Source organism: Poeciliopsis prolifica, unplaced genomic scaffold, assembly GCF_027474105.1.
Source record: "Poeciliopsis prolifica strain line A6 unplaced genomic scaffold, Auburn_PproV2 SCAFFOLD121, whole genome shotgun sequence".
Classification (NCBI taxonomy): domain Eukaryota; kingdom Metazoa; phylum Chordata; class Actinopteri; order Cyprinodontiformes; family Poeciliidae; genus Poeciliopsis; species Poeciliopsis prolifica.
Window position 1 is genome coordinate 225,986 of NW_026562496.1, and position 17,223 is coordinate 243,208.

Genomic DNA, 17,223 nt, shown 5'->3' on the forward strand with positions numbered 1-17,223 from the left:
CATAAATCAAATGATTTATGAAATGAATATGCCGATGCAGGATTTGTTTTCCTCTCCAAATTGAATCCAGTGCCATATTCATCCCAAACTCTTCCCATGTAAGGACTGTCTAAAGAGGGAAATCACTTTCCAAGATACAGTTACCCGAGGGGTGTGGTGTTTGTCTGCGTGTGTGTGTGTGCGTGTGTGTGTGCGTGTGCGCGTGCGTGTGTGTGCGTGTGCGCGCGTGTGTGTGTGTGTGTGTGTGGGGGGGGTGTGTGTGTGTGTGTGTCTGGACATGTGGTAGGGATGATGCAGGGGTAAGCAATAATCTAAATGCTTTATGATAACGCTGCTCCAAAGATTGATCTCATACTAATTAAAGAAACCTAAATGGTTTCTTTAATTCAGTGTTAGTGAACTGTGCTATCAAGATACACTGGGAAAGCATGTATTGTTGGGGCAATGGTGATAGGAGTTAGTCCCACAATCACTGACTTGCTAGCTCAATCCATGCTCCTTCCACTTCTGTTGTGTCCTTTAGCAAGACACTTTGCCTGCTGGTAGTGGCCTGAGGGGCTTGTGGTGCCGGTGCATGGCAGCCTTACCTCTGTCACTGTGCCCCATACTGGGAACACCACAACTGAACTGAGAAATCTAAAACAAAAATCCAGGAAATCTCATTGAATGATTTGTATTCTATTGGATAAAATATGTATATAATGTAATAGAAAAATATAACTTAATATTAGGTAAAACCTAATATTACTGATATGACCAGTTGGGGGGAAGATTCTTTAAAAAGTTACATATAAAAGCAGTGACGTGGTGAAGTTCATAGCTGGTGAGGCACTGACTTAATCAAAATTAGATTTACCAATACAAACCCTCTGGGTCTTATTGATTACATAGGTAAATTTTGTGCCAACTGACAACGCCACTTTATGTTTAAGGATTCAACACCAAAAAACACTAATATTCCACACACAAAGAACAGAACATTCAGTCTGTTGCTGCAGTAGTGTGTTTTTAGGTTTAATGTTTATTATTAATAAGCGATGCTGTTATAGATGACACAAATTTGTTTATGTGCTGCATTCTTTACATATGCAAAGCATAGCCCACAAAATGCACATTTTATTAAAAACCTGAACAAAAAATGTTATTGCATGATACCTTTGAAGTCCAACTTGTGCACAAAAGGCAGTTTTTGACTTATCCTGCGCCCCAGAGAGATGGTACAGGCTTTTCTCAATGCGAGACAATGGGAAAGAATCTTTTCTCATTTTGCTGTTAAGCTGATGGTAATCTACACATACGCAGGCCCTTCTTAACCAGAACAATGGGAAAGATTGTTGTTCTACTACTTTCTTTCATTACCTGCTTCTGGAGGAGCTGATTGACATGGGATTGTAGCTGCTGGGCAAGAAATTAATTTGCTCTTTATTGGGGTTCTGTTTCTATGGGTTCTGTTTCTATCAGTTAGGGAGATTGATAGAATTACTTCCATTAAGTAGTGGAAATGTTTAGTAGTGCAAAGGCTGGAAACCCTGGGGATTCTGTTGTCTTAGACCACAACTGTCAATTTCAAGGATTATGGGCCAAATTTGGCCAACAAGAGCTATTTATAAAGTCCTCAAAACTCAAAAGGGTTACATAAATAGTAGTTAAAGACAACCATTGTGTGATTAAATACTGTTTTATCAGTCAAATTAAAATAGGTTTTATTTGTATAGTCACAAATTACATCAGTGTGATGTAAGATATTAAATATAATTAAATTTTAGGAAGTACTCATTGAGTACAGGCTAATTCATTAAAATCCTTCATTGGGTCCCACTTGGCCTGCTCCTCTCCAGTAAGGTTATAAATGTCACCATTTCAGCCTACTGGAGTCTGAAAAATGTGAGCGGATACGAGACAGGGTGAACCAGAAAAACTATGACACCAAAAGCTAAAAAGTGCATAAGCTCATTCAGAACCACGTGTCAAACTAACTGATATAAGGGGAAGCCAACACTAAACTAGCAGGCAGTCACAAAAATACTGTGATAGCGCAGGAATGATGACGGCCCATGGAATTAATAATGAACGCTTTCTGAGATACAGTATTTTAGTAATAAGAATAATCGTGAATTTCAATGCGTAATAAGAAAGAGAAAACAGAACAATCAGAAAACAGCCATTGATACAATTTAAAAATGTTTTGAAATGACTTGACACAACTTCAATAAATATGATCTCAGAGAGTTGTAACCAAAATGTGGAAATGTTCAGTACTGGAAATGTTGGCAAGAATGTTAGTTGTGTAGTTAAAGTTTGCTGTTGGTAATTACTTCAATCTGGAGAGACTCAGACAGAGAAAGACAGCAATTAAAAAGATTTATGAACATACATGAACTAAAGTCTTTGGGCCTCAGGCCCCGGCTGAGGACATCGAGCTGTGAATTGCAATAAGCTTGGATGAGAATTCCCGATACTGGTTAGGAATGTCATCCGCCAGAGCCCGACACTGGTGGTGGAGGTCGGTGGATGATGTGTGCCTGGAGAGCCGGGAGACTGGAGGTGGAGAAAGGGTGGAGGTGGGTTGAGCGTGGCTGGAAGATGGAAGATGCCATGGACGGAGGTCCTCATCAGCTGGGGCTTGATCAGTGATTGGCTGTGATGTGGCTTGATCCAGCATTGATAGGTCGACGAGTCTTCCAGTTTGAATTCACTCCTAGACTTCATTTCAAATGAACTTATTGCACTACACCTCTGTTAAGATATCCATGCTTCATGTTAAATTAGTCTGTATATGTACATATGTATGGTAAACTTATCAGTAAATTGGTTTTCATGTAGTTAAGAATAAATCATATATTTTATACAATGTTTCTTGTACTGGTGGGGTTTGTAATCGAAAGAAGAAAAAAAAACAGTGAATTTCTACCAGTCACTGTAGCTGGTAGAAAAAATGTTTTATTTGGTGATTACACAAGAAAAATGTGTCCAGAAAAACGTTTTACATCAATGCAGTTTCCAGCATGTAGAGAAAATTCTTTAGTGATGCAATAATGAATTCAGACAACTCAGAGATGATCCCATTTTATTTAATTTAACCATGAATATTTCCATTTATTCTTACATGGCAATCTTTGGTAACAGAACTAGTTATACTGCTCTCCAATGACTAGAATAATGCATAATTTAGCTCTGAAAACAAATGAAAGAAAAGCAAAAGAGATAGACTGCATGCTGACCTTTCCATAAAGCAGTATAAAACATAGTCTGTATATAGAAAATATAGATACATCATGAAACAAAACATGCCAGGATAGGAAACTATACATTTTGCAACATAAATGTCCTGAGTGCACTGTCTTTGACAAAGTGAACATTCACTGATCCATGATTCTGGGATACAAAAAAGCCCCACAATTAGTGTTTAAGTAGATAATTATGTTTAGCCAGAACGGGGTCTAGGGTTATTCAAGAGATTGTTGTGTTCAGAAGTGGTCCACGGAATTAAAATGCCCATAATACAAAAGTAATTCTGTATAAGCATGTGACCCTGAAGTTCAGGTTGAAGACAGTTGCGTAACATCTATAACAAAGTGAAAGAGAATAAAAATAGTGAGTAGGTAAAACGTTCGAAATATATATCTATATATCTGCTGGGAAAAAGAAAAAAAAAAACTAAAAGCATCCAGAAAGTAAAGTTAAAGGAATTTTAATAAGATGTTTTTCTAGATACCTTCTAAAAGTAAAAAAAAAACAAAAGAAAAAAAAAATCTCTGCAGCATAATATATGTTGATTGACAAAGCTTGAATGCCCTGTTTATTATAAAATGTACAGATTTTTTCCATATATTGATTATTTTATACGGTAATTGTCAGAAAAAATGGATTTATAGCTTAAAAAAATTCATTGGACAAATTTGGAATTACCTTTGTGGAGTGGAGGAGGCCGTTTAGTTGTGATCACATTACTTTGACACATAGCTTCAGTCAACCAGGAGAGGGCGCTGCAGCAGTAATTCAACTGAGAGGAAGACCGATTAATACTGAAAAGGCAGAATTGACAACTACACAGAAAACATACAACATATGCAAACACATGCAGATATAGGATGTTTCACCCTTACCAAAATGAAAATAAAAATAAAAGCTAAAATCAGGTAATAGCACCTTGTCTGTGTGGTATTTCAATTACATCGTGTGATTAAGAAACTGTGCTGTGGAGGACATAAAAAGCATGTCTTCTTTAAAATATTGCTGACCTGCTTCTCAAGTAGACGCAGCCTTCGGTCGTGGTCTCGAATTTCAGCCATCTGCTTCAGAACACTGTCCACCCTGCACAAACATGTAAAAATATTAATTTGTTATATCAGTTTTGATGGTGGAAACAGTCATGAAAGTATTTTATTTTACATTTCTACGAAACATGACGTCTGTTAGGGAGGAAAACCTTCAGGATAAAAAATATAGCGATTTAAAATCTTACAGTCAGACTTATTATTCAGTAGTCCATACCTTTATTTCAAGGGTAGTCAAAAAAACGCTGGAAATTTCAGTTGTGTTTTGTTTTGCGTTTTTACTGAAAAAGCTCTGCGGGCTTCTGAAAACACATTTTAATATTTGCAAGTAGTTTATCTGCCATTAGATAGATTTTGCAGTTCCTGCCTGAGTTGATATTCGCTGGCTATTTTAGGATGATTAAATTTTAGATGTTTGTGTCTGATGACTATTCACACAGAAACCAATGATAATATTTTCAAAGGAAAACATAATCATTTAAAAAATATATTTAAACAAATTTTTTTTTAAAAACATTACATTACATTTTTTTTAAAACATCAAAAAATTCCCTTCTCACCCACCGCGGGTGGTTCTTATCCTCTGAACTCGGGTCCTCTACCAGAGGCCTGGGAGCTTGAGGGTCCTGCAGTATCTTGGCTGTGCCAAGGACTGCACATTTCTGGACTGAGATGTCTGATGTTGTTCCTGGGATCTGTTGTAGCCATTGATCCAGTTTGGGGGTTGTTTCTGTACACTATGCCTGCCACTTGGTTATGTCGTTCCATGTACGCTTTCCCTGCCAGTATCTTGCACCCTGCTGTGATGTGCTGGACTGTCTCAGGGGCCTCCTTGCACAACCTACACCTTGGGTCTTGTCTGGTGTGGTAGATCTGGGCCTCTATTGCTCTGGTGTTTAGGGCCTGTTCCTGGGCGGCCAGGATGAGGGCCTCTGTGCTGTCCTTGAGTCCAGCTTTTTCCAGCCATTGGTAGGATTTACTGATATCAGCCACTTGGGTTATTTGCTGGTGGTACATCCCATGTAGGGGCTTGTCCTCCCATGATGGTATCTCTGGCACCTCAACCTCCGTTCCCTGTTGTCTGAGACATTCACTGAGCACATTGTCTGTTGAGGCTTTGTCCCTGATGTATTTATGGATCTTAGTTGTTTCGTCCTGGACAGTGGTTCTCACACTCACTAGTCCTCTGCCTCCTTCCTTGCGGCTCGTGTACAGTCTCAGGGTGCTGGATTTGGGATGGAACCCTCCATGCATTGTTAGTAGCTTTCTGGTCTTAATATCTGTGGCTTTTATCTCCTTCTTTGACCAGCTAATTATTCCAGCAGGGTATCTGATTACTGGCAGGGCATAGCTGTTTATCGCACTGATTTTGTTCTTGCCATTGAGCTGGCTTCTCAGGACTTGCCTTATTCGTTGGAGGTATTTAGCTGTGGCTCCTTTCCTTATGGCCTCATCGAGGTTGCCATTTGCTTGTGGTATACCTAGGTACTTGTAACTGTCCTCTATATCTGCTATTGTTCCTTCTGGGAGTGAGATTCCTTCTGTGTGGATCACCTTCCCCCTCTTTGTGATCAGCCGACCACATTTCTCTAGTCTGAATGACATCCCAATGTCCGTGCTGTAGATCCTGGTGGTGTGGATCAGTGAGTCGATGTCTCGCTCACACTTGGCGTACAGTTTGATGTCACCCATGTAGAGGAGGTGACTGATATTGGCCCCATTTTTGAGTCTGTATCCGTATCCAGTCTTGTTGATAATTTGGCTGAGGGGGTTCAGGCCTATGCAGAACAGTAGAGGGGACAGAGCATCTCCTTGGTATATGCCACATTTGATGGACACTTGTGCAAGTGGTTTGCAGTTGGCTTCAAGGGTGGTTTTCCACAGCCTCATCGAGTTTGCAATGAAGGCTCTCAGAGTCCTGTTGATGTTATACATCTCTAGGCATTCAATGATCCAAGTATGCGGCATTGAGTCATAGGCTTTCTTGTAATCAATCCAAGCCATGCACAGGTTGGTGTGTCGGGTTTTGCAGTCTCGGGCAACTGTGCGGTCTACGAGGAGTTGGTGTTTGGCTCCTCTGCTATTGACACCGATACCCTTCTGTGCCGTGCTCATGTGTTTATCCATGTGTTTGCTTATCTTGGCCGCTATGATGCCTGACATGAGCTTCCAGGTTGTGGAGAGGCAGGTTATTGGTCGGTAGTTGGGTGGGACTGGACCCTTTGATGTATCCTTCTGGATTAGGATTGTCCGCCCTTCAGTTAACCATTCAGGGTGAGTCCCACTTTGTAGCAGCTGGTTCATTTGGGCTGCCATTCGCTCATGGAGAGCAGTGAGTTTCTTTAGCCAGTAGGCATGGATCATGTCAGGCCCTGGTGCTGTCCAGTTTTTCATACCTGAGACTCTTTCTTGGACATCTGTCACAGTGATGGTTACCGGGGCTTGCTCAGGGAGGTTGCTGTGGTCCTCTCGTAGAGAGATCAGCCACTGTGCATTGCTGTTGTGGGACGCCTCCCTTTCCCATATGCCTTTCCAGTATTGTTCAGTCTCCAGCCTTGGTGGGTCTGCTCTGTTGTTATTACCCTGCCATTGAGAGTACACCTTAACTGGTTGAGTGGAGAAGAGCCGGTTAATCCTTCTGGATTCATTCTCCCTTGTGTATCTCTTTAGGCGGCTGGCCAAGGCTTGGAGCCTCTGTTTGGCAGTTTCGAGTGCTTCAGGTATGGGCATCTGCTGTACTTTCTGGGTACTGGTCTTTTCATTGTACCCTTGTGGAGCTCTGACAGTTGGCTCACTTCCCTCCTTGTTACCTTGATTTTAGCCTCTAACTGTCTTTTCCATGGTGGGTATTGGGTCTCATGGTTGCTCTTATAGCCAAGTATCTCAAGGATCACTGATGCTGAGTTGTAGATCAGCTCATTGGTTTCTGTTATGGTGTTGGTAGGGATCGTTCTCAATGCTGCATTCACATTCTCAATGAGACTTTCTGATGGTACTTCACTCAGCCGTTGTAATTGGTCCCGAGGAGGTCTGGTTGTTATTCGGGTCATGATTCTCTCTCTCAGGTCAGCAGCTGTCTCGTTCAGCTCTGTTTCGCTCATTGGGGCCGTGTATCCCCTCACTGGGTGGGGACTTGTAGTTAAGTCAGATCCACGTTTTCAACTCTCGCTCATTTTCGTCTTGTTCCAGTAGCCCATTTGTCATCAAGGTGCTCTGGTTCCCCAACGTCTCAGCCAGCATGTTACACATCTTAGTATCTCTCATGGTATGAGGTAGTGTTGAAATAATATTTTAAATTAGCACAATACTGCACAGGATAGTTTTGATACATATGAAATATACCATAGAAAGTTAAAGTACTCTATGTTCATATAAATTTAGATAAAGATCCAAACTAAAACAACTGCTGACTCTCTGAATGTATATAAATTCTTAGGGAGGATTCGACAGAAAAGACAGGCCTAGAATCTCTTTAGACAGAGTCTGTCTGCCACAATTAACAAATTCCTTAGCATGGTTCAAAAGTTCACTAGGATCTTAAAACTTTTTATAAATAATTTTATCTATATTAGAATTGACTATATTTCTTTAAGCATGTTTTGAATCAGTTACTTCTTAGATCCAAACTTATAGTTAGTATTAAGCATTACATTTTGTGCAAGCTTGGTTAAAAAACACCAACTGGTTACTTGTTGAAGCATTTTGAGGCAGAGATAACGTTCCAGACACAGGCTACAAATCACATCGCCGAAGAAGGAGCCTGGTACGAGAAGAGCTGGGTGTTTCAGGGGGTCTCAGAGGTAATAAAATTAACATTTAAGACAGCCCACACAAAGGAAAAAACACACCTCCTAATGCATATATTTAAATGAGGAGAATACACATTCTTATAAAATGGTTTGTTTCACAGCAGAAGTTCGAATCTCTTTGTGCTGAGTGAGAGTTTCCCAGAAGATGCATCTTTTGTCTTTTACTCAGTTCATTGTTTCTGTTTTGTCATGTCTTGGACTTTTGATAATCTAGGTGAGATGCTTATTGTAACATTCTTCTTGCATTGAATTTCTCTGGATAAAACTTTGGATATCTGAAGCCTGACGTCGTATGATTGCTCTTTCTCCCTCCACACGTACACAGACACAAGAACCTAGGACAGAGGAATAAATTAACGAGCTAAATCAAGTTATTCCTCTTTTTAATTCTTAACAGTAGGCAGTAGGAGTACATGGAACGACATAACCAAGTGGCAGGCATAGTGTACAGAAACATCTGTGCAGAATATGGACTGGAAACCCCGAGATCAAAGGTGGTGGAGAACGCCAGAGCTAAGATCCTGTGGGACTTCCAGATCCAGACAGACAAAATAGTGAGGGCGAACCAACCAGACATTGTCGTAGTGGACAAACAACAGAGGAAAGCCGTTGTGGTAGATGTAGCAATACCAAGCGATTGCAACATCAGGAAAAAGGAGAAACTGGAGAAATACCAGGGCCTCAGGGAAGAACTGGAGAGGGCCTGGAAGGTGAAGACCACAGTGGTACCTGTGGTCATCGGGGCCCTCGGGGCAGTAACCCCAAAACTGGAGCAGTGGCTACAACAGATCCCAGGAACAACATCAGACATCTCAGTCCAGAAATGTGCAGCAGTCCTTGGCACAGCCAAGATACTGCAGGACCCTCAAGCTCCCAGGCCTCTGGTAGAGGACCCGAGCTCAGAGGATAAGAACCACCCGCGGTGGGTGAGAAGGGAATTATATATATATATGCATATATATATGTGTGTGTGTATATGTACAGCATATTAAAAAAAAATATTCTGTATTTTTCTGAAATACATTTTTAGTATATTATCAAGTGGAGATTATATTAAAAATGCTAAGTAAATACATTTTTAAAAACATGCTTCTTCTAATACTGTTTGAAAATGTAGTTTTGTACACTAGCTAAAAATATATTTTTTTCTAAAATATACTCTAATTAAATATATTACTAAAATTATACTTTGAATAAAGTATAAAGTGTGAAATTTAAATACAATTTAATTTTCACAAGTACAAAGTTATGGAGCACCCTGGAGGACATGGGGAATTTTTTTCTTTTGCTTTCCCTCGCAAAACCTTTACGTCCCTTCGCAATACTGTACTGCTCAGTTACGCAGCATAATTGAATACTGTAAGCCTTTCTTATGGTGGCCACCATAAGAAAGGCTAATATAAGGTTATGTGAGGTTTTTCCATGAATGTTAACATCTCTTTGTGAAATATCTGAAGTTTTATATGTTTTCTTTAGGATAGAAAGGTTGATTGTGTGTGTCTCTGCTGTGTTCGTGGTCTGAATGCTTTAAACCTTAACAGACATAAATATGCAGTGAATAAATTGATTTTCAATCAGTTATTGCACCAAAGACTTAATAATAATAATAAACAGGTTTTATTATTATAAAACATGGCAAACTAATGACGGTAAAGAGACGCACTAGATTAAATCGGGGAATGTAATATGTCCGTGTATCAATCAACTCCAAACCATTTCTTTGTTCTGTCACAATTATCGATTTAATCCATTTTGATTATCAGGCTCCAAACTTTGCAAGGACTGACCTCCCCGCTCACCGCTTCCTCACACACACAAAGCCAGCAGGCCAGTAACCTTCAATTCATACTTGATGACGTCACGCCCACATCGACACACACACCACAACATTGCATTAAGTCAAGTGCTATTGTTAAATTCGTTTCAAATACTGATTTTATGATGTTGCTGACAGTTTTTCTACTTCTAATGTATACAGGCAAAGAAATCATCCAGAAATGTTTTTTCACTCCTGTGATGATGATTTGGGTCCCAATCATCATCACACAAATTCTGATAGTGCCACATACATACGGAGTCCATAATGTCCTAAAATTGTAAGTCATACTTTTTTCTTTTAGCTGTTTTTCTGTACTCTTTCACAAACAAGTGCTTTCTCTGTTTAGTTGTTATTGTTTTATTCTTTTTTGTAGGTTTCTGTAAAGTGCAGTGAACAGGAATGTTCTGTCATTGATCCTCACTGTTCTTAGGAAGGAGAAATGTCAGTTTGTCTGGAGAAATACTAGAATATTGTGCTGTTGAAATAAAACTGTTGAATATGATGTTTGCCACTACTGTGTTTATGTTGGCACTATTTTGTTAAGCGGAAGGTTACGCTAAGTAATAAAGGCGGAGCCTCCTCCCTTCTCCCTCCTGAGTGTTCGGGCAGAGCAGGGCAGTGTGGTTGCCGGTTGATGTTGATGGTGTCTCCTGTGTCTTGTGTGTTGCATGGGTGAGTTGATGCACCTACAAGGATGTTTTCGAGCGGTGCAGAGGAGCCAAGTGATTCCAGGGGGAGTGGTGGGATACCCGCTACAGAACAATCAACAAAAACAATACTCTTTTCTTGGTGAAGTCCATCCATACATTCGTTTTTCTACACCCTTATATTGGTGTCTATGTCCAGCTGTCAAAGGGTGAGAGGCAGGGTCACCCTGGACAGGTTGCCAGTCCAGCACAGCTTTGATTAAATATTTTTCACATTTCCTCCAAAGGAAACGCTGGCTGAGGCTCTTCTAAGATCATGAGCATAAAATCTCAAATTTCCTATTGTAAATCTTTTCCATACATAAGCATACAAATATTTTACTATCAATGAATATCAAATCAATCACAGGTCATGGAGCCTCAAAGAGCAATGCACAGAACAATTCAACTAATCTGGTGTCAGAACAGGAAAACAAATGTTCAGGGTCTTTTTGCTTTCCTTATTTTAATGTTATAAGAACATTAAATCTTTTGCAAATTTTCTCTTGAATCCCTGCTGTGATGAAAATGTCATATTTAAATTCATAATTTATGTTTTGCAACAGAAATTAAATAACCACTCTTTCTTTTCAAATCATGTTCCTGAAATATAGATAATTGTGTTTTTGTGATAATTTGAAGCACATATATCTAGAATTTTTCACGTTATCTTGTTAAACTGAAAAGTGATGAAACTGGTTATCAGCTCTTACATGTTTATATTTTAATCGAAGTGACAACTTACTTAATAGAAGTTCGTTGAAGTCGTGATGTGTCGCTCTCTCTCAGCTGCTTATTCTGAGCAGACAAGAGCTCCTCTTTTTGCACAGCCTCCCATGTATTCAGACGGCTTGCCTTCCTGCCTTGCAGCTCCACAGCTAAGAATAAAAGAAATCAGTAAGTGCAGCTAAAGTGTTAAGAGGAGAGGCAGACATGTTGAATTATAATGATGTGAAATAATGCTTTTTTTTCCTAACAGGGCCTTAAAAAAAAATGTTCATACTTTTGAATACCATCCAGCTGTATGGCTGCAGATGTTCTGTTTCTGACCTCAGACAGGTCAGGGGCAAAGTTATAGGAAAACTGAAAGGGATCCATGATTAGTTGTAAAAAGAGACCTTATTTGTTAAATATTTATCTGAGATGTTATTTAGATTTATACATTTTAACAAAATATTTTCACAAGAATGTTGCCATGTTGTTCATGCTGCAATGCATTCTGGATAAATATGTGTAATGGTGCAACTGCCTGGCTCCTCCAGTCAAAACGGTGATGAGTAAAGTTGAATGGCACTGACCTCTGGTCGGACTGTGTGAACACGTGTTCTGTTTATCTGTGCTATCTGTAAATCTGTCCTACATTGTGGTAATGTGCATGCGCACATTGATGCTAGGTCACATACTGCTTACTCAGCAGATTTCTTATAACTACATCCGACCTGTGGAAGTTTTGTTTCATGTATTTTATTGAAGGTAAGATTTATTTAATTTATTTATACCTGGCTTTGATTAAGTTGCTGTCTTACTTCATGTTTTCAGTTTACATGACAGGCATCTTGTAAATGTATTTATAAATGGTTTTAGTTTTCCGTCTGCAAAGTTATTACTGTAAACAAGTCTTTGTTTGGTGGTTAATCATATAAAATACTTTGTTTTGGGCTATTTTGTCCCTATATTTTAAAATATTTTAGTTTAAATACACTCTTTTTGTACTATTAAACTTTACAAAATAGATGTTAGCGATACTATGTGGGATTGAAAGTGTAATAGCTGTTTAATATCAGTGCATATTAGTCATATCCTATTGTAACCCGCAATTAGTCAAAGACTTTTATTTTGGCGGGCCCACTTCCTGTGTTGTCCTAAACTCCGCCAGCCTATTTAAAGGCGCCTCCAGCGCAGTTGAAACATTGTCAGCTGTTCCACTGTGATCGTGGCTTGCTGTTTGCTTGGTGAGTTTATTTGATAGCACTGTTGCTTTTATATGTGAAACTTTGGCTGGATTGCTCATTGGAGCATTGTTTTATTCGAGTTATTGGCTCGGCTTACCTGGACCGTCACCTGGTTCTGTCCCAGCTGATCGTGGCTCAGTACGGCCCACTCTCTCTGAGAAGGTAACTCGTTGCTGAATTTTGTGCTTGTTTTGACACGTTTACATGGATTTTAAGGCAGTGAAGTTAAAATGAAATTGATCAGAATGTAGCTACACTTAAGTTGATATTGCTCAATATATTTATTTATTTTGTTTTCCTTCCTCTCACTCTGCTTGATTCATTCATTTTTTATTTTCTTGATACTTTTTGTTTTATTTTATTTGAATTATGGTTAACTTAACCTGATTATTGAAATGTTTGTGTATAATTATTGGAAATTAATTATGCATTTGCATTAATTATTTCTTTTGTGTTATGGTTGTATATGATTGATTTGATAAAAACACTTAATGGGTTTTCTGACCTTTTAAGTCGGGTTTTATTTTTTTCCGGATGGATCAGATCCTCATCTGGATCTAAAGATGGTGAGCTAGAAACAAAAAGGACTATGGACTTTATGATTTTGGATATTAATTTATTCTGAGTCAAATATGTCATGTTTCATTGTATTGTTGTAATTGTCTATTTTTTTTTATACAAATCACTTAATATATACGCACCAAAACCAAAATGTGCTGTTTCTAGGTTTTTCATTCACACTTCAGACTCCTTAAACAAAATCTACTCTTCTGACTCTGCTTTTGTAGCTGCAGTTAGTTGTTTAGCCCAGAAATGTTACGCTATCATTTCAGGAACACCGTTGTGTTCCTGCACAGTTTGGTGCCACATTGTGGCTTCGCTGCATTTGATAAAATCTGTCATACATCATATTAATGCATAAAAAAATAGTTGCGGTGATCTGTTGTCTATTTTTAATTTAATTCCAATAAAAATATGTTCCCCCTGTCTGATACTGTTTTATTCTTACAAACACCTCTGTATTTAAAATATTTTTTAATGGGTAGGATACGCTAGTAAAAGGATTAGTGCATACATCTATAAATTTTCATTTTAAACGGGTATAATAATCAGATAAAGGAAGTGAACTTCTTGTGGTTTCATCATGTATATAAATTATTCCAATGCTAAGCTAAGCATAACTACTAAGGTTCCACTTCGGTCCCATCAATCAAATCATGTTACCCAATATATTTAACATTAAAACAATCTGCTGTAGTTTCTATTTGTGAATATAACAGTAGCAGCTTTGGACACGTAGCACTGTCAGATATACTTAGCTATCGATCTGCACTGCGGTTGGAAAATCTGACAGGTGGCTCTGGTACTGCCCTCTCCTTTCTTTCATGTGGGAAACTATCCAGATTCGCCTACATTTTTAGTTTTTAAATCACAGCCAATAGTGACTCAGTGTGGTTTTATCTAAGGTTACATCAGTCAAACGCAATTTGATAAACAAGTACTCGGGTAAAGTTAGCCCTCCTGTGTTTGCTATATAGACTCTTGTACAAAATGGACCAAAACGCATCATCAACCCATCAGTGGAAAAAATGGCGACGTCCATGAGTGAAAAATATATCAAAAGATGTTCATTTTTTGAAAGTAATTATGAATTTTGCCATATCACAAACAGCCATTTTTAGGTAGTAGGAAAATTGCAACATGTTCAACTCATCCTGGATTCTTTTAAAACAATATTCCAAGCTTTTGGAATATTCTGGTCAGCACAAACCTGACCAGAAGAAAGGCATTTTTAAAGAAACCTTATAGGGAGTAATGGTCATGTCTGGTTAACTGACACCAGAATTTAACTTTTGCTCACATGCCAAAGTTAAGGTATGATTCCCTGTCTTTTACCTGGTAAATACAAGGAAATGAAGACGTCTCACCTGCAATACTTGCCAAAGCAGGAGCCTGATATTCAACACAAGTCTAACTTTTACCAACCTATCTTCATGCAGCTAGATATTTTCAGACATGTCCCCTGTTTTCTTCTTTTCCATTTCTCACCAAAGTGCTGACTCTTGGCAGAAGGAATCTGGCGGATGTATCTCTTGATAAGAATGTGAAGATGAGAGAAGATGATGAATGGTGGTGCCAGACATGGTCTATAGTGGTACTCCACAATGAGATTGTAACGCTGAAATTTCCAGTAGATGTCACTGTGCTCCTGAACTTTGGAAAAGGTGTAGCTGCAAATAGAACATCAAAACATTGAGGAAAATTCTACACTTGTAGAACAATGAACAGATGTATAATGTTTTGGTACCTGAACATGGCAATGAGCAGGTTGACCAGCACTATGTTGGTAAACAGCAGATAGACAACAAGGAGGATTACAACCAGCCAGTTTGCATAGGTACTCAGGCAGGGTTCTGCTCCTGCCTCAATTTCTGAATGGTTATAAGAGCAGTTCCGTTCTTCCAGTTTGTCGGCTTGAATGAAGAACATCAGAGGAAGGTTAGAAAAGCACTGTCATTTAGTGGCACTAAAATCTAGTTGCTCAAGTTGCTTTTTCTACTTTGTGTGACATAGGAATCTCAAAAATATAATGATAAACATGTCAAAGAGAAGCTAACATATCGGGTCAAGGTATGAAACATTTAAGAACATTGTCAGGTGATTGTTTGAAATTCTCATTCTTAAGCTAAGGTTAAATTATTTGTAGGGATACAATGCTACTGTTTTACAAATGTTACCTTTCTAATCAGTAATAGCTAGTTTAAAATGTCAACAATGTAACAGCACCATTTTCCTGGATAGGAGCTAATATTCATATACTTGACATGTCTTTCATTTTTAGTTGACAGTAGCAATTTAGAAAAAGGTATTTCACTGTAAGATAGAATGACCAAAAATACTGTATGATCACATCAAAAAATATTGTAATTGTATAAAAAATACTTACCATCCATTTCATGAATATTGATTTGTCCAAATATGTGCAAATATGGCCTGTAGAACACTCTGCGGAAAATCCATTTAGACCGGGGATCATATGAAAAGAGGAGTGCTTGGTGGGCCACGCCGTAGGCCATCAGCCAAACACCCAGGAAGAAGAGGAAAAAGAAAACATCTTTCACCTGAGAAAAACAAAGACAGATGATTGAAGGAAGATTGCTGGAGTTACAGTGAGGGATTTCATCAGGAGGTAATACATGGATGGAAATAAGGCCCAGATTATTCTGGTGTAAATATCTTGGTCCTATTGAATGAAGTAAGACAAACTAACTTGCAAGTAACTTCTTAGCACAATATACCAACTTGTTTTGAGTCAATAAATCCTTAATACTGATTAAATACTACTAGTTAAAAGTGAAAATCTTTTGTTGAAGACATTTTTTCCATGTAATACGTTATAATTGTTAGAATTTAGACCTTATCAAACTTTAGCAACCAAATAGATTGGAGTTGATATACTTGGATTTATAGCAAAGTTCATTAAATTGTAAGTTTTCTGGACCCAGGTACAATGAAATAAACTCCATGCAGGACAGTATGAGATTTGCTGCTATGCCTTGTGTGGAGCTGTGCAGGTGTCATAGGCAAACATTCACCTTTTGGTCTCATCTGTTCAAAAGACATTTAGTAGGTTTAGTTTTTTTTCCCATGTGTGACACGACCTTTCAAATTAGCCGTATTTTTTCTGTTTTTATGTATATAAATGTACAGCATGCTTATCGAGAACTCTATAAAGTCACAATGCTTTTGACCTTTTTCTAAACACTAATTGATTTTTCTAATTACAACCATGATTTAAATGAGGTGTTTTGTGAGCAGTTCCATTACCATTTTTCCAAGAATGATGGTTTTGGGTCCAAGTTGTTTGTGGATGGCAAAGATATGGATCAGACGAAGTGTAAAGACCATGTAGTCTATGGCCATAACAGCTCGTCCAACATTGAATGACCAAGGAAACATTCTACAAAAAAAAGTTATTGTTTTTATTTTCCTCAAGACAATGAAGCTATATTACAGCCCAACACAATCGAAAAACAAAGCGTGTTCGGAAAACATCTAGTACAAGACCACTAGACAAAAAAGGCTATCTTTTCACATACTCAAAAGCTAAATTCAGCTAGTCAGTTTTTAACTACAGTAGTAACCAGATATTTATATACACTGAAACTTTCTCCAGCTGAACAGAAACAAAACTGAAATTATTGTCTTTGGACCCAAAGAAGAATGATGTAGAGACAACACAGCTTCATCTATTACAATTAGAAACTAGCAATAAGGCTAAAATCTGACCATAACATTCAGAGCCACATAAAGACAGTTACAAAATTGGCCTGCTGTCAACTGAAGAACATTTACAGGATTAGAGGAGTAATGTCCCAGCAAGAACGAAGGAACTCATCCTTGCATTTATCTTCAATTGCATTGATAACTGCAGCATTACTGCATAGGTCTGCCTAACAAATCAATCGTCCAGCTTCAGCTGAGCCAGAACACTGCTGCTGGTGTATTCACACCAGCAGAATAAAACCAGGAAGATAGAGCTGGCTCTTAAATAATTGTGTGCTGTTACCTGTGTATTTTGTTAAAATATACATTGATATATTACTTGATATATGTATTGTTGGGATGCATTGTTGCTTTAATTGGAGTATTTTTATTTATTTGCATATTATTGGATGC

At 38.4% G+C, this 17,223-nt stretch overlaps 1 protein-coding gene across 1 annotated transcript in view; it reads right to left on the bottom strand.

Annotated features, from left to right (window-relative positions):
- Positions 1-3,050: 3,050 nt before the first annotated feature.
- Positions 3,051-17,223, bottom strand: part of trpm4a (transient receptor potential cation channel, subfamily M, member 4a) — a 73,562-nt gene continuing 59,389 nt past the window's right edge. Inside the window, exons 21-28 of the mRNA XM_055024483.1 lie at positions 16,372-16,504; positions 15,491-15,665; positions 14,852-15,017; positions 14,593-14,774; positions 11,337-11,469; positions 4,242-4,314; positions 3,910-4,003; positions 3,051-3,565 (exon numbers count right to left, since the gene is read on the bottom strand). Of these exons, the coding sequence (XP_054880458.1) occupies positions 3,540-3,565; positions 3,910-4,003; positions 4,242-4,314; positions 11,337-11,469; positions 14,593-14,774; positions 14,852-15,017; positions 15,491-15,665; positions 16,372-16,504 (982 nt within the window). The 3' untranslated portion in view covers positions 3,051-3,539. The remainder of the gene's footprint in view (positions 3,566-3,909; positions 4,004-4,241; positions 4,315-11,336; positions 11,470-14,592; positions 14,775-14,851; positions 15,018-15,490; positions 15,666-16,371; positions 16,505-17,223) is intronic.